This window comes from Elephas maximus, chromosome 24 (assembly GCF_024166365.1).
Source record: "Elephas maximus indicus isolate mEleMax1 chromosome 24, mEleMax1 primary haplotype, whole genome shotgun sequence".
In the NCBI taxonomy this organism is placed as follows: Eukaryota; Metazoa; Chordata; class Mammalia; order Proboscidea; family Elephantidae; genus Elephas; species Elephas maximus.
This window is the reverse complement of record NC_064842.1, coordinates 33660354-33678758: the sequence shown is the minus strand read 5'-3', so window position 1 is coordinate 33678758 and position 18405 is coordinate 33660354. Positions and strand designations below refer to the sequence as shown.

Genomic DNA, 18405 nt, shown 5'->3' with positions numbered 1-18405 from the left:
TACGAGTCCCAGCAAGCAACGCGCGTCACAGGCCTTCCGCTCGCGCGTTCCTACGTTTCCCCCGCCGCTGAGCTGGAAGTCCCCGGCGCAGTTGAGGCAAATGGGAACCGGCGGGCGGAGCGGGCCGCGGCCCGCGAAAGGGAGCGTCGAGGGGGCGGCAGCGACTCCTACTGCCGCCTCGGCCTCCTGCCAGTACAGGTGCATCGAATGCAACGAAGAAGCGAAGGAGCTATACCGAGACTATAACCACGGTGTGCTGAAGATAACCATCTGCGTGAGTTGTCTGGGGTGTCCTTGGGAAGAGTATGGCGCGGCGGGACTTGGGTAGCTTGAGAGGTAATGGGATCTGTATCGGCTTTTTAGGACGACGGAAATAAGCGGTCTTCAGTTAGTTGCTTGACACTCCTGCCCGGGGTCTGTGGAGCCTTCGCAGGAGTTCCTGTAGTGATAGCGAACTCGCTGTCCTCATCGCCGTTCTCACGAAGCGGCGTGACTAGCCGCTGAGATCTCCCAGGCGAGGGGACCTGCGGGCGGAGACTTGTAAAGATCGAATTGGCGTGACATTTGGGTTCATGCCAAAGCTATTTCGTTCTTAGCTAGTTTTTCTTTGCCACACAAATATTACCCATCTTTATTCTCCACAACGCATGTTGAATTTTCCTGGAATACTTTTTTTTTTTCAGTTTTCTCCGGTTGCAGTTATTGTCTAACCCTGGTGGCCTAGTGGTTAAGAGCAACGGCTGCTAACCAAAGGGTCAGCAGTTGGAATCCACCAGGCACTTCTTGGAAACTCTCTGAGGCAGTTCTGCTCTGTCCTATAGGGTCGCTATGAGTCGGAATCGACTCAAGGGCAACGGGTTTTTTTTTTGTTTTTTTTTTGGTTATTGTGTACAAAGCCCTACTAGACGTTGGTGATGCAAAAATCAAAAATGAAGAAGTAAAAATTCTGCTTTCCAAGTGTTCATAATCTGTTTAGAGAGGATGATCTTGTTTTAACAGCCCACAGAATTGGAGGTTCTTTTGGGGACATTAGCAAAGAACCTGTGTACAATAAAGTTTTGTTCCATTTCTGATCTCCTGATGATGTTTTAGTAATAATTCTCCTTAAAAAATATCTGTAGTAAAATACAAGGGAGTAGGCAAAATGTGAGTGTGAATCTGTATAATCCATTGTTAACCATTGTAAACACTCTGGTGCACACATCTGCAGTTTCCTGTTCCTTTCTCAGTGGTTTCCCTCACTTGGCAAAATTTCAACCCTGGTTGGGTCTAATACATTGTCTGGCCTGTCCCTGCACCTGTGTGGCTTAACATTACTGACCACTAGCCTCAAGTAGATCCTTAATGCTGACTGGCAGTCATATTTTCCCTCGTCCATTCACACTCCCACTCTTGTGGAAAGTTGTAACATACCTTCTCTCTCCCCAAGTTTCTAATATATTCTCCCCTGCTTGATTGTGAACACAGAAGAGAACTTGCATAAGCTCCCCAATCACATGTACCCCATACTAACATTGTTATTCACAGACTTTGTCTTTCCTCCTGTTACTATGGACGAACTGTTACATACCTATGTAAGGCCAGTCCCTCTACCTGTGCACTAGATCCCCATTCTCTTCCATTTACTCAAGGGCATCCGTGTATCAGTACTCTTCTGGACCATTCCCACCAGCGTATGTACTATTATTTCTCCCATTAAAGAAAAAAAACTCGACTCTGCTTCCCCCTTTAGCTTCTGCTGTTTTCTCCTCCCTTTGACAGCAAAACTCCTCTAAAAGTTGTTTGTACTTCCTATATTTTCTCTTAAACTTACTTCGGTCAGGCTTCTCTTCCCACCCATCATTTCATTAGAATCTTCTTGTTAAGATCACTGCTGACTTGCACTTTGCTAAATCCAGTGGTCAGTTCTTGGCCTTCATCTTACTTAACTATCAGTAACATTTGACTTCATTACTTCCTCCACCTGGAGCACTATTTACTGCCAGGAAACCATGCTTTTAGTTCTTACTTCACTGGCTGTTTCCTCTCAATCTTCATTGTGTTTTTACCTAGCCTTCCTTGCAGCTTAACAGTGGAGTACCCTAAGGCCCAGTCCTTGGACCTCTTTGTATCTACATGCTCTGTTGTAGAGAGCTCAGCCTGTCTCATGGCTTTAAGTAGCATCTAAAGTTTGACAGTTCCCAAATTTATATCTTCAGCCTGAATCGCTCCCCTGAATTCCATACTCGAATATCCAGCTACCTATTGACTTCACCACTTGGATTTCAATAGCATCTCAGACTTTCCTGTAATAGTGGCAGCTCCCATTTTAGTTCCTAAAGCCCAAAACCCTTGGAGGCACTCTTGATCCCTCTCTTTCTCTCACAGCCCGTATTCATTTGATCAGCAAACCCCTTCTCACATGGATTATTGTAATAACTCCTACTAGTCTCCCTTCTTTACCTTTGCACCTCTTCTGACTCTTTTCCACATAGTAGCCAGAATGATCCTTTTGAAATAGAAGTTAAACCATGCCATTCCTTTACTCAAAACATTCCGATGATTTTCCGTCTCACTCAGGATTAAAACCCAAATCCTTGTAATGGCTTATAGGAGCCCTGGTGGCACAGTGGTTAAGAGAACAGCTGCTAACCAAAAGGTCAGCAGTTCAAATTCACCAACCGCTCCTTGGAAAGCCTGTGGGGCAGTTCTACTCTGTCTTATAGAGTCTCTATGCCATCGAGTCTCTTCCAACTCATAGCAACCTTATAGGACAGAGTATAACAGCCCCCATAGAGTTTCCAAGGAGTGGCTGGTGGAGTCGAATTGCCAGTCTTTTTGGTTAGAAGCTGAGCTCTTAACGGCTGTGTCACCAGGGCTCCGTAATGGCTTATAAGGCCCTATATAGTCTCTTATTACTCACACCCTACCTCATTCCACTGTAGTACCTTTGACCTTAATATTTCTCAAACCAGGTAAGCCCCTCCACACGGCCTTTGCACTCAACTCTTCCCTCTGCCAGAATGCTCTTCTCTCAAATATGTGCATGACTAATTCCCTCACCTCTTTCAAGTTTGTTTTTTTTTTTCCAAAACATCATCTTTTCAGAGAGGCCTAGTCTGAACACCAGTTAAAAATTGTGATCCTCTGCCAAGTCTGGTACACTTTATACCCTTCCCTGCTCTTTCTCTATAGTACCTATCATCTTCTAATCTATATATTTGACATTTTTATTTTTCATTGCTTATCTCCTCCCACTGGAGTATAAGTTACATGAGGACAGAAATTTTATTCATTAATTTTTATTCATTAATGTAGCTGGACCACCCGGAATAGTGCCTGACACATGGTAGATACTCAGTAAGCATTTGCTGAATGAATGACCTATTTCCAGGTCTTTAGATTAGCATATTCTTGGCCATCCTGGTACAAGGGAGAGAATAGTAATTTACATGTGGTCTAAACTTAATGACTTTTGGGCCACTCCCCTTAAATCGTCCATCTGGAAGATGGCAACCACGTAACTGTGAATACAGTCTGTTGTCCAGAGAAAAGCTAGTATATGTATCTATTCATTTTGGTAATCTTTTATAATGTAACAGTCTTTTTTTTTTTTTTTAAATATTGGCATTAAGCTCACAACAGGAAAAACCCTTTCCTAATCATTCCATGCTTTCTTCGTTACTCTATAATTTATGCAGAGACAACATTATTATTAGATAGCTGTTTAGGTCAACAGCCACCTTTCTCCCCGTTTTCCCTAACATTGCACTCTCTCTCCAAGGAGACAGATTTTAGAGTTAAATTTGGAATAATGAATGGCGGCACAGTATATCATGGATCCGTATTGTACTCAGTAGTTTTCCTAGTGAGATAAAACATGTGGTATCATTTTTATCATGTTAATTCTAACTTACTATAGTAAACTCTGCCTTAATAGCATTACTCAAGAAAAATCTAGTTGATACTAGACTGAAAATTAAACAACAAAGTAAATAATTTTAAAGGCTCTTGAAGTCCTGAGATTAAAAAGTAAAAAAGTTTTTAGGCATCAGGCTATCTGTTGTGAAATAATATTCAAAGTTTCTAAGTGATTACAGCAGGTAACTCATACATACTTTGATCTTTCCTCTGCCAGCCTTGGAGTCAGCAATATACTCAACATGATCTACCTCTATTTATTACCTAGGAAACTCTGTGGGGCAGTTCTACTCTGTCACATGGAGTAGTTCTACTCTGTCACATGGGGTTACTGTGAGTCGAAATCAACTCGATGGCACCTAACAACAACTACATTATTAAGTTCCCACCCGTGGGGTGTTGGATGCAAAGGTGATTACGACACAGCCCTTCCCTCGAGGAGCTTAAAGTCTAGGGGGATCCACTTTTAAGATACGGGTTTACTTATTGTGGAGCTAAAACTAAACAGATTTGAGAATAAGTGGGGAAAGTTATGGTCCTAGAGATAGATGATGACAAGGAAGAAGCAGCAAGAATATTCATGAAAAAAAATTGAATTGGCCAGTTTATTCTCTGAAAGAGGTATATTTCACTACGAAATTGGAGAGCATATCAGGAAAAAGCAAGACATACTGATATTAAGATTGAGGTGGTGGAAGCAGCCAGGTGTCTGCGTTCCCAGGGATGTGCGTGGTCCCTGTGCTGCAGGGATTTTTTGGAAGAAAGGCTTTCCCTTTTACTATACATGTCTTTTGTTGGCAAACAACATGGGATGGAATAATTTTGCTAATATGAGAGAACACATTTACTAAATGTAGATGTCTCACAACAAGGTGTTTTGTTGCATTTATTTGGTTTTTATTTTCTTATCGTTTCCTTCCTTACATTCAAGGTAAAGGGAGGAGAGTTGAGAGAAGCACATGAAGAAACACTTAAGGGAAGAGCAAATAATAGAGGCAGAACAAGGAAAAATTAGGTCTAAGCTGATGGGAAGGGAACCAGCAGACTTCAATGACTTTTTCATGTTTATAAGATACTCAGCATGCTCAGACGGGAAGGTGGGAAAAGCAACAGCATATCACAGGGCACCAGAAGCTGCCTTTTCTGTTTGGTCTCATGTTACACTGTGATTATCCCACTTATCAGACAGTATCATAGTGGCATGTTTATTTATCTGTCTTCCCCTGTCGTCTCAAGGACTATACGGTCCTTGAGGATAGAGACATAAGTCTCAAGGTTAATATATAGCATTTGGGAAGTGCCTGGCCCACAGAAATAGCTAAGAGAGTTATTGCTGTGAATGTACTAGCCACTCCAAAAGCATTTGTCAAGGAAATGAGTGTAAAAGGAATGACTGAGCTACTTTGTCTCCAGGTGCTAGTTTCAGCCTACCTCCTACTGAAAATTGTCTCAATCCTCAGTCTCAGACTTGTGATACTGTCTGAATATGGGTTTTAGAGAACTTTTAAAGGACATAAAGAGGATCTTTGACTTCTTAATCTGTGGTTTTGTTCAAAAATGAAGTAGCATCTCAGGTCTTTCAATATTCCATGTGTAAAGAGAGTAAGTGTCCTCTGTTTGTTTGAGTAGAACAAGGGGCTCTGTAAAACTGTTCTTTGCCATGAATATAGAATTTCAGAGCCTGTGGCTTCTGTTTAGACGCTGGCTTACCGTTTGCTCTGGTAAAGACCTTCAAAATACTAACTCTTCATGCCTCCATTTTATTAGGTAGATTTAAATTTGAAGTAGTTGGTTCGATTGATGACTGGGAAAACGTACCTATGTGTTGTAATGACATATACCAAGCGCAGAAACTCTTTAAATTGAGAGCAAATCCAATTTTTCATTACATTTGAAGTACAGGATTAATATTCTTCGATGTACTTCACTTCTTCCAGCACTTTGATGTAATTAAAAGGCCATCCTATTGGTTTTTTTTTTTTTTTTTGCACACCTGTCACTTCTAGTGGTATTTTATCCTCTCAGAGTTTGAAAATGCTTTGTGTTTGAATTGTAGCCACTAAGTTTTGTGCTGTGAAGTTGTAGCCTTGATGTAACTGACATTGTTTCAAATGTCACATTTCTAATGAGCTTGTTCTGGTATGTTGTTGCTGTTGGGTACCTGTCCAGTTGGTTTCAACTCATAGTGACCCCATGTGACAGAGTAGAAGTGCCCCGTGGGGTTGTCTTGGCTGTAATCTTTATGGAAGCAGAACTCCAGGTCTTTCTCCCCCAAAGCCGTTGGATGGGTTTGAACTGCCACCTTTTTGGTCAGCAGCTGAGCTCTTAACTGCACCACCAGGGCTCCTTTGTTCTTGTATAGGGCATTTTATATGTTCTAATGGTGTCGAGTTTGAAATCACCTATGTCTACAGAACTGTGCTCTGAACTGGAGACTCTTCCAGGAATTGCTGAGAGCCACAGGGGCTCTTACTTTGATAACCTAGAACCAGGCTGCACAACCTAGTTCCTTACACCCAAGCCAGCATTCTCCAGTGTCTCCACAGTCTCGATGTTATTGGAGAGAAAACCAAACCCCCAGTATTTGCCACCCGAGGATCATTGGCACTGTATCACAGTCCTTGCACACCTGTAGCTCATTCTTGGAAGCTCTGAGTACAGGGTAGCATTTCTGTATACTTATCTCCATGGTTTAAGAACCACAAAGTTAGGTGCCATCTAGTCAGCAGACAACAATTCATTGATGAAAGTGCATTATAAATTTATTTTCAACAATCCCTACAAATCGAAAGTAGAATCTTCTATGAAACGTCCTTGCCTAAAATTAGCTTTTAAATGAAATTTTTCATTAGTTTCTCCAATATGAGATTAAAATGCTAATGTCTCTAGCTTAGAAGATTATATGTAGTGATTTCTGAAACCACTTCTTACATAGATGAATGTGTAGTATCTGAATGGAGGTTTATTTAAATAAATGCTGATATAACCTTATTGCTATAAAAAGCTAGAATAGACTTTGCCGTTTTAAAATCCTTAAAGGTTTCAAAATGTATGAATTTGCTTGTTCTAATATTCTCTTGCATTATTTCAGAAATCCTGCCAGAAACCTGTAGACAAATATATCGAGTATGATCCTGTTATCATCTTAATTAATGCCATTTTATGCAAAGCCCAGGCCTACAGGCATATTCTTTTCAATACTAAAATAAATGTAAGTTGTAATTGTTCTATTTTTTTAATTTTACTTGATGATGCTTTTTCTATTTTAAAAGGATAATAATTTTGAACAGAATTAAAGAATATTATTTTTAAGAAAAGTTCTAACTTGGGAGTGGATCTTTTACCTCACCATATGCAGAAGTTTCTAGAAATAGCAGGTGTTGATTGAAAAAGGTGCACGATGTTTAGTGAATATTTAAGAATATGGTGGTCGGCAGGAAACTGACAAACTATAATCTATGTTGTCTTTTACTGGGGTACCTTTTGAAAGAAACACTAATTAGTTTAAACAGAATAAAATTAAACGTATCCAGGTAAAGGAAGAATTATACCTAAAAGAAGTAAACAAGTATTTAATGACAAATAATTTAAAATTAATTTATTGCATTTTATACGCTGCTGTTAAGGGAGGTATGAAGTCAATAACAGCATTGAACTTAATCGGAAAAGCTCTAATTTATTAAGCTGGATTTTTCAAGATATACGTTTAGCGTGTTGAAGTTTGAACTCGAATAGTTTAGGTAGGATTGACAAATAAAATAGAGAACACTTATTTAGATTTGAAAATTAGATAAACAATGAATAAGTTTTTAGTACCAGTTTATCCCAAATACTGCATGGAGCATATTTATACTAAAAAAATCATCTGTTTTTTTATCTGAAATTCAAATTCAACCGAGTGCCCTGTATTTTTATTTGCTAACTCTGCCACCCCTAAATTTGGACTAACGTGGACGATAGCAGTGCAACTTATTTGTCTCCCCCTCCTTCTGCATTAAATAACTGGGGCAGTTTTTATATTATTAGAGCATAGATTCTCAAGTGTTGCTATGCCTTAGAATCACCTTGAGGCCTTTCAAAACTCCTAAACCAGTGTCTCACCCAGAGCCAGTTAGAAACTTTGGGAATGGGATTAATCCCCATCAAACCAAGCATCAGTATTTTTTAAAACTTCCTAGGCCGTTCCAGTGTGTAGCCACAAGAACCAGTGTGCCAACCAGGGGAGCCTCAGAAGCCTTAGACTGACTCTGGGCCATATCAGCTTTGCACACACGGTTCTGTTTCCCACTTTATACTGGTAGAAAGTTCAATCCCCAGGAGAAGTACATAGGCAAAAAGCTGATCCTTTTTTCCTAGTATTTTCTAATTTAGGCAAAATTTCAGACTCTTTATAACTTCCAAAGTTATTTGCCACCTTTTAATTGCTCTTTTTCAATACAGGTTATCTCCAATTTACGACATATTCAGGTTAATACAATCAGCTCTTACAACAGTGGTTTTTTTTGGTACATCTTATTGTTAGTAATAAGTACTACATACAGTGTTGCAGCATGTAATTTGCTGATGTTTACATTCTCAGATGTTTACTCGCAAATGTTCAGTGTTATGATTTACTGATCAAAACAGTGCCATATAGCAGGCTGTGGCCAGTTTTCTGATGAAGGCTGTGTCAGCGTAGGGAGTTTTAATGGATAGAAAGTTGGGCAGTGTTCAGCTGTTAACGACATACAGCAGTTGAACTGTGCACGGTTTTATGACCCTGGCTTCGTTGTTATGACACTGATGCCGACAAAGATCGGATTTATAAAGATACTAGTAATAAAAGGCAATAATCATGAAAACTAAAAAAAAAAAAAAAGACATGCCCTATTTTTGTGCAAACAACCCGTGCCTTCTGTGCTTATTTGCTGGCCATGCCTTCCCCCTGGGAGGTATTTTCATAACTGCGTATGCTAATTTTTTTTACAAACATAGAAGGCTTTAGTTATTTGTGTGAAAATACAGTATAAGAACTGACTTAGAACAGAGTTATTAGAACGGAACCCCTTCATAAGTTGGAGACTACCCATATAAGGATTTATACTCATCCAGCCCAGAGGCTTTTTTTTTTTTTAATTTATGGTCAGACTAATAGTTTCTTATGAAGTATTGTGGGATTTTCAGATTAAATCTATTCTTACTGCTGCTTCCGCCTATACATGAGTCACATAAATTCTGTGTATAGGACAGATGTTGAAAATATAAATGACAAAGGAACAATTATTTAAAGCAGTAGTTCCTTAATTAGGGCGCACATTAGAGTCCCTCAGAAACTGTCCCAAAACACACACGTTTAGGTCTTAGTCTCAAAGGTTTTAAACTAGGACCTGAATTTGGCTGGGGCCCAAACATCTGTGTTTTGAAAATTCTCCAGAGTGATTTCTGGTGGGCATTGCCGAGTGTGAACCACTGATTCACAGAGTGAATGCAGTTAGGCACTTAATTTTGCAGTCCTGAGTTTGAAAATCTACAAGGTGGGACGTTTCTCAAAGCCACAAATACTTAGTTCTACTTAATGTTTACAGGGAACACAGCTAAATGTTTCTCTACCTAATCGAATGGCGACGTCTTTTTGCTTATCAGATCCACGGAAAACTCTGCATATTTTGTTTGCTCTGTGAAGCATACCTGAGATGGTGGCAGCTTCAAGATTCAAACCAGAGCACTGACCCTGATGACTTGATTAGATATGCTAAGGAGTGGGATTTCTATAGAATGTTTGCTATTGCTTCTTTAGGTAAGAAGAAGCCATGCTTTCTGTTCTTATTTAACTAGATTTACTATTCTGATTAAAACCTGTTAATAATTGTTAAGAGGAGTTAGTGAATATACGACTTGAGACTAAATTTTCAGCTCCACCACTAACCTGCTTTCTTACTTTTCTATTTGATACATGATGGGGGGGGGAATCAAAACCATTGCTGTTGAGTTGTATCTGACTCATGGTGACCCCATGTGTGTCAGAGTGGAACTGCATGTAGGGTTTTCAGTGGCTGTACCCTTTTGGAAGTAGATCACTAGGCCTTTCTTTTGAGGCGCCTCTACCCAAAACCCACTGCCGTCGAGTCAATTCCGACTCATAGTGACCCTATAGAACAGAGTAGAACTGACCCATAGAGTTTCGAATGAGCACCTGGCGAATTCGAACTGCCAATCTTTTGGTTAGCAGCCGTAGCACGCCACCAGAGTTTGAGGCGCCTCTGCGTGGATTCAAACCTCCAACCTTTCAGTTAGCAGCTGAGCAATCAACCATTTGTGGCACCCCCCCAAAAAAAAAAAAACCAATGCCACTGAGTTGATTCCGACTCATAGTAACTCTATAGGACAGAGGAGAACTTCCCCATAAGGTTTCCAAGGAGCAGCCGGTGTATTTGAACTGCCAACCTTTTGGTTAGTTGCTGAGCTCTTAACCACTGCACCACCAGGGCCCCTCATATTTATCAGATTAGAAAGTTGCATAAAATATTTTGCGACATAATGTTGATAAAATTTTTAATAATTAAGCTCTGATTATCCAATTTGAAAATTATCTAGGACTCATCTTTATTAAATCATCTTTATTAAAACAGACCAATAACTGCCAGGCATTAGCCAGTTACTAAGTGCAGTGTATGTAATAGGGAAAAGGTGTTACTTTCTGACTGCATACAGGAAAATTAGCTACTCCCCCAAATGTCTTAAGTTCAGGAATTGCTTTTCTTCAGAATTTGAGTTTGGATCATTATTTTCCTAGGGTAAAAATTGTGTTGGATTACATAACTTCTGTGACTGTTCTCTTACCTGCTGGTTTCCATGCTTCTCTTCGTCTTAATTCTTTGATTATACTGAAGCATTTTAGTGGTACAAAGTCTCTAACCCACTCCAGTGTCATATTTCTGGGCAGCATGTTCACTTTTCTCCTCTATCTACCCTCACTTGCTTACCCATCTCATCCAGTCCTGTGGTTTTAAAATTCATCTATATGCTGAGAACTCAGATATACATCTGTAATCCAGACCTTTGCCCTGAACTCCAGACTCTATATCCATCTGCCTTCTCAGCATCCTCACTTGGATAATAAATCCCCATATCCAAAACCAAGCTGCTGATCTCCCTTCCTCTGCCTCTTCCCTTACCCTCCCCACTCCAAATCTGTTCCACCCACAGCCCTCCCCATCTCAGTTACAGGTAACGCCATTCTTTTTGTTGCTCAAACTGAAACACCTTGTAGTCTTCCTTGATGCCTCTTTCTTGGACACCCCATAGTCAGATCAACAGGAAGTACTATTGGCTCCACTTTGAAAATGTTTCTCCTACTTATATCCTCTCCATGCTACTGCCCTGGTACAAGCTACCATCATCTCTCACCTAGATAACTACAGTAGCCTTCTTGTTTCTAGCTTGGTTCCCCAGCAGTCTATTTGCAGCATAGAGCAGCCCTTGTAAAACTAGTCAGATATGTGACTCCCCTTGGATAAAACAGTAACTCCTCACTTCACTCAGAACCAAAGCTGAAGTCTTTACGGTGGCCTAGAGGATCCTCCATGATGTGCCCTTCCCAGTGCATCGCTTATCTGTTTCCACCATCTCCCATCTCTCCTCTGACCCAGCCTCTAGTTTTCTTGCTTATCTTCAAACACGCTGGGCAAGCTTCTACCTTAAGGCCTAAGGCCTTTGCACTGGCTGTTCCCTATGTCTGGAACAGTCATCCCTTGACAGCTACATGTTTGACTGCCTCATATCCCTCAAGTCTTTGCTTTAATGAAGCCTATCCTGATGGACTCCATTTAAAATTGTAACCTACCACTTCCCCTCTGATACTTCTGATCTCCCATTCCTGTTCTACTTATTTTTCTTATGGTTCTTGTCATCTAACTTATCATAGAAGATGTTATCTATTTTTTATGGTCTGCCTTCTCCGACTAACACATAAGCTGAATGGAGGCAGTGGTCTTTGCTTTGGTCACTGATGTAGTTCACACACCAGGAAAGTGTCTGCCATGTAGTAGTAGTAGTTGTTGTGTGCTACCGAGTCATTTCTGACTCCTAGTGACTCTGTAGGACAGAGTAGAACTGCCCCAGAGGTTTCCCAGGCTATAATCTTTACGGGAGCAGATCACCAGGTCTTTTCTCCCATGGAGCTGCTGGTAGGTTTGAATTGCCAACCTTTTGGTTAGCTGAGCACTTAGGTGCCCAGTAAACATTTGTTGAATAAGTCGAATGAGTGGATGCATAGATGCATACACGAGCGTGTGCATTAGCTAATCTGAGGCATGTCGCCACCAGTTAGAGTCAATGATGTATTATTCATCCACTTAAGAAATAACTATTAAATACTTTGGCGCACTTTAGCACTAAAGCCATATCCATGAAAAATACATATAATCTATGCTCTCTTGGAGCTTACAGTAAAAAATCAGTCATGATTTAATTGCTAAGCTTGTGATAATGACCATGATGTCTGTTTTATTGGCAATTTTAGAGATAATTTGGATTCAGCTGCCATAATTTAAAAACACTTAATGTAAATGTTTCTTTAATATCTTTTTGAATAATATTCCAAACATATGAAAGAATATATTAACATTGACATCTTTTAAAGCATAGTAATATTAAAACTATCCATGACATAACCCAAAACATCACCTAATCCAAGAACTAAAACCTCTTATAATTTTAAGATTTAATCCAAAACCCAACCTTTTGAGATCTTCCCATTTAAGCAAATCCTTGCAATTGACAGTCTTTCAGTTGTTTTGAGGGGAGATGGTGTGTCTCCCTGAAGAGTAAGGCAAATTCCATGCAAACTAACCATCCTAAATTATTTCTGTTGGTCCTAGGCACCTATATTTGGGACCTCTTTAGCGCTTAGGATGCTCTAAGACATTTTAAGGAGACTAGAGCTGTTTCTTCTATAATGTATGTGTTCCTGAAAAACCTGATTTTGCAGAAACCAAAATTATAAATAACAAGATAGAATTAGGGACAGACCACTCAAAATGAATACAGCTGGGTAATCAGAGGACTCACAAACCTAGTAAAATAATAGCGCAGTTAAAAGAACTGTCAAATTCCTAGTTAATAGGAACAGACCAGATTGTGCTGTATTCTGGCCAGTAGAACACCAGTGGAACTACTGCTGCTTCTACTTCAGGCTCTGTTCTATTAATACTCTCTGGAAGTATAAGGAATTACACTAAAAAATAGTTGTTAAATTAATAAAGGAAATCTTTTCATTTGATTTTATTAACAGTATTCAAAATCTTGTACATAGTGGGCACTCAATAAATAATGGGTGAGTACACGAAGAAAAATGTCTTCATATGTTATTCTTAGACTTAAAACTTGCATTCTCCTGGTTTATTTTTTCTGTGGAGATCTCTTACACTGAAGATGTTTAAACAGAATCTTGCTTCCTAGTAGGAACGTGGAAAACTTGCTGCTTACAACTCTAATGAAGTTATTTTTTCTTCAGTGAATGATGAAATACTTCATGAAAGAATTGTTGGAATATGTTTCTGAAATCATACCAGCAGGATTTGACACAAAAGCCAGGGGTTCATTTTTTTAAGAAGAAAAAATTTGATCTTGATAAAGCATTTTTTATGAAGCCAGCTGATAAGTTACATTTTGAAATTTGTAGTTTATTTGCTTTTAAGGGAATATAGTTTGGATGGGGACGTTCATGTTTTTATTTTCCATTTCCTCCTTAGAACAAACGGCCTTTTTTATTGGCATTTTTACTTTTCTGTGGGTCGAACGACCCATGACAGTGAAAAAAAAGCTCAACTTCATTTTACTGCTGAAAGCATTATTGTTATCTAGCTATGGAAAACTCCTGCTGATTCCAGCTGTCATTTGGGAACATGACTACACACCTCTGTGCCTCAAACTGATTAAAGTGTTTGTCCTTACGTCAAATTTTCAGGCAATTAGAGGTATGTTTATGTTTTTTATTCTGCCTTCTCACCTTTCAACCCATATAAAAGCTTAAAGCATTGTTTCTAGATGAAAGTTTTTATAAAGCCAGTTGGACAGTAGAATTCTTCATAGGATAATAACTATACCTAACATCTGTATAGTGCTTTATACAGATCAGGGACATGGTATTTGTTAAATTTAACCATGTAGTACCTTATAGTTTTCACAGTGCTTTCATATGCACTCTGTTGTGTGAGGTTAGTAGAGCAGCCATTATTACTTGCATTTTATGAATGAGCTCTTGGGGCCATGAGGGTTAAATGACCTGTCCAGAGTAACATGGCTGGGCAGATGTCAAGCCAGGCTAGAATGCCAGGACTCTCTTCCCAATCCAATACAGTTACTACTATACCAGGAAAGGGATAAGTTGCTGTGTATGTCTCAATTTTTCCCATACATTTTGAGAAGCACTGTTTTAAATGAGCCGATTACCTGATACTTTTTATCATAATCCTTACCATTTTGCAGACTGTGACAGTAGGAGTATCATTTTTTTGTTACTGTCTTTTAATCAGTCTATATTTTCTTGTTGAATATTCATAGGAATCTGCTGCTTAATTTGAGGAGAAGCTCAGTGATTTTGTTACAAGCAGATACTTTGGCTCTCAAAATGTTTGCAGATGGAAAATGGGAGACGGTAACAGTGTAGATTAATAAAAACAAATACAGATTTTCTAAATCATACCCCCTTTACAAAACAGCCATACTACCACATATTTTACATGCCAGTATCATTTGATTAAACTCTTAACAACTTACTAATTGGCTTTTCTTTTCCAGTGACCCTGAACATCAATCGGAAACTGTCTTTGTTGGCCATCTTGAGTGGATTACTGTTGGAAAGCACCATGGTCTACTTCTTCCAGAGGATGGAGTGGGACATTGGAAGTGATTGTGCCATCTATAAATCTCAAGACTTTTGAAGAGGTACTAAAACCATCAGTAGTGTTCATACATTCAAACTAAAGTATCCTTCTCAAATTAGATAAATGTACTTGTAAAATAAATCGGTGCATTTACATACCCCACCCTCTAGCATCCAGTTGCCTCTGATCCATCTCCATCTTCCTCAAGGACTTTAGTATGTGGCTCTGAGGCTCCTTCACTCTAGTTCTTCTCATCACCCTCAGTGACATCAATAGCCATGTTTTTGTCACTCCCGAAGTCCTACCTTCACAATTTCTCTTAACACCTCAACTCCAACTCACTCCTACTAAGATCTCAGACTCTTAAATCCCTCCCTCTAACAACTATCTCCTACCTTTTTCAAACATTCTGTTCCCTCACTTTGACGATCTCCGCATATTGACATCTTTTCTACCTCTAGTCCCTTGACCTCTGACATCTACTTCTCATCTTACTTGCCTCTTTTTTAACCAAACCCAGAACCTACAGGCAGCTGTTTCAGTTATTCTCCATTAGTTCTTTGAAACCATCAACTACAGTGCCCTTGTACCATACATACCTTGTTATGGCCATTTGATGAGCCTCGCCATCTGTTTTCTCCACGAAGCTTTGCAGGTGTTTCTTGAGCAAGCCTTCTCTGTCAATGAATATAAGCTCAACTGAACATCAGTGTGGTTCCTCGTCTTTGTATTCACTTGCAGTTAATTTCCCATCACATGTCCTCGATGCAGTAGTTCTGAAAATCTTACCAGGCTCCTCCATCATAGGGCCACTCTCACTTCTCTCAGCTTGTCTTCCATTTTACTGAGAACCTAGGCTATTGCAAATTCCTTTAGCTTCCTTCTCCACATCAGAACCTCTTTGATCCTCATGCGTTCTTTCCTCTCTCTCCTCCTTCTACCTCAGAAGTTGTGCTCAACCTCCTTTCAGAGGCTGTTTTCTAGCGTGTAAGTATTTTCCTCCTTCCAGTCACAACCAGACCAGATCGTAGTCTGTACAGCCTCTGTGTTATGAATTACGATCTTAGAGTAGACTCTTGCAGGTTGAGTTGGGAAATCTGGGGCTGCAGGTGATGAAGACACAGTGAGTAAAGGCAGATGCAGAAGAAAACAGACTGTGCCCATGACCCATGTCAGGGAAAGTTGTAGGCAGTGCTTTTAGTCACCCATTCCTCATTCTGTTACGTACTCCTTGCAATTGGCTGTTCTAAACCTTCTCTACCTCTCAAAGCACCAGCCTTCAACTCTGTTGCCTCAGCTTCCCTTCATGGTCAGTAAACCTTCTCCCTTTCCAGGTCTTCATTTATCTTCTCTCTCTACTGTGGCCCCTTCCCCTCTGCCTGCATACACGCATAGCTCTTTATTCCAGAACAATTGTTCTATGCCTGCTTCCTCTATTTCTTTACTACATTTTCTCTTTATAAAACATACTACCTGCCATAGTGTCCTAAAGTTTACCAGGGAAGCCAGTTGCCTGTTCTTTTTCAGAGACCTCATACTCTGCACTCTGCGGTGGAAGCTGCTGGCCTGTGGCCCCTCCTTCTGAAACAAGCTACCCCTGTTCTCTCCTGTCGTATCTTCCTTCTTCTCTGAATTCCTGTGCCTGCTCAAGGATTCCGTTCTCAACCTGCATGCTGTCTCTTTTGCTGTCTGCACACTCTGCTTTGGCAGTGCCATCACTTAAACTACTATCTCTGTGCATATTCTTCCCAGATCTAATGTCTCTACCTCTCCTTCTCTGCCAGTTCACTTGTGCCCTTCCCACTGCCTCTTAGATAATTCCACGACCATCCCGCTGTTACCTTAAATATTGGCAGGTCTAGAATTCAGCTCATTGTCATATGGCCTGTAGCCACCAAAACAGTCCTTTCCTGATAGCTTTCCTCTTGAAATGTTCCTATTCTTGTTTTCATTCACACCCTAGCTCAATCCTCATTGTCGCCTAAAAGGTTATAATAACCTCCTAACTGGCCTTCAACCCATACTGGTGCCACATTAGCCTTTGTAAAGTGCCACTTCTGGGTCACTCCAAAATTTTCATTCATTTCTCAGTGTTGATACAGGAGTTTCTAGTCTCTTCCCAAGCAACGCCTTTTCACTTTCTCTAAGCCTCAGTGTGGCCCTCTACCATCTGGTCCTAATTTTCTTCCGCAGACTCTGTTGTGGGTCTTCTCATCATTTCCAAACACTTCTCATGCATTCTCCCAGGCCTCGAGTGCCATTTTCACAGCCTACCCAAACAGCTGTCTCTCCCTTCGCCATGGAGTGAAGACTTCCAAAGAACTGAATGCTGTAGTGATCACTCCTTCTATTGCCGTACTAAGGCCCGGTGTTTAACACCTACAGCAGTCCTGTGTCCAAGACTGCTGAGACAGTTCCAGGCTCAGATATTTTGTCCTATACTTTGATAAGTGTTGCTACTTGTCAAACTATCAATTAGAATTTATAGATATAAGAATAAGGCCATTTGTTTTTAATAGTCATTCGAACTGCATTATCCTGCTTTGTTATCTCATGTTTTATACTTACCTATCTCATATTTTGGGAGTCCCTGGGTGGCAGAAACAGTTAAGTGCTCGACTACTGGCCAGAAGGTTGGCGGTTCAAACCCAATCAGAGATGCCTCAGAAGACAGGCCTCGCGATCTCCTTCTGAAAGGTCACAGCCCTAAAAACTATGGAGCAGTCCTACTCTGCACATGTGGGCTTGCCATGAGTTGGAATTGACTGGATGGCAACTAACAACAATCCCTTAGATTAAAATTTCACGTGTTTATGCCTCACTTCCCCAACCTGGTTGAAAGTTTGGCGCAGGGAGATACCACGACCTGGTCACTCTGTGTCTCCCATAGGACAGGGCCTTGCCCCAAATAAGTATTTGTTGATTTAATTATCAGCAGAATGTTTGCCATTCTAAATATTTCCTTTGTTTAAATCCACAGTTTTATTCTTCTTTACAATTTATGCTGTGACCAGCTTCATCTGAAAAAGACAAGACATGAAATATAAACCAAGCTACTTGTTTGTAATGAGTAAAATGAAGCAAAGATTTGGAAACATTTCCCAAAAATGAAAGCAATGATTATGGCAGTGGAAACCCCCCACCTCCCGGCCCATCCCCACACTCAAGAATCAGCTGAACCACATACATACAGATACACACAGACTTACGTAGAAACACACAGCCACAAGGAATGTTGCTAGAGGAACTGATGTATGCAGCAAGTGGAGATTTATTCATTAGAGACACCTCAGGTAAGCATTTGAATTTAAAGAGGGAGAATCCGATTTCATAATTCATATAAATAAAATATCTGTGTTTCATTCCTTTGACGTGTTTACATGGTTTTAATTTAAGTAACATTATTGGCATTATATATTTGAAATAATATATTAATTTCTTAAAACAGTAGAAACTTTTAATAAAGGTTTTCAGAATAAATTGAGTTTTTGTTAATTTTCTATTCCGTATCTTCCCTTATAACTAAATTACTCCCTAAAATTAGCTAATCCAAAATTAAATAAGATGCTAAAATCCACTGAATTACACACTTTACAGGGATGAATTTTATGGTTGTAAATTATCTCTCAGTAAAGCTGTT

General features: G+C 39.9%; 1 protein-coding gene across 1 annotated transcript; it reads left to right on the top strand.

Moving 5' to 3' along the window:
* The first annotated feature begins 52 nt into the window (after window positions 1–52).
* ARV1 (ARV1 homolog, fatty acid homeostasis modulator) lies at window positions 53–18134 on the top strand. Its single transcript, XM_049868662.1, has 6 exons — window positions 53–274; window positions 6992–7111; window positions 9523–9676; window positions 13632–13856; window positions 14680–14826; window positions 17746–18134. The coding sequence occupies exons 1-5, from the start codon at window positions 101–103 to the stop codon at window positions 14820–14822; spliced, it is 816 nt and encodes a 271-aa protein (XP_049724619.1). The 5' UTR covers window positions 53–100; the 3' UTR covers window positions 14823–14826; window positions 17746–18134.
* The last annotated feature ends 271 nt before the right edge of the window (window positions 18135–18405 follow it).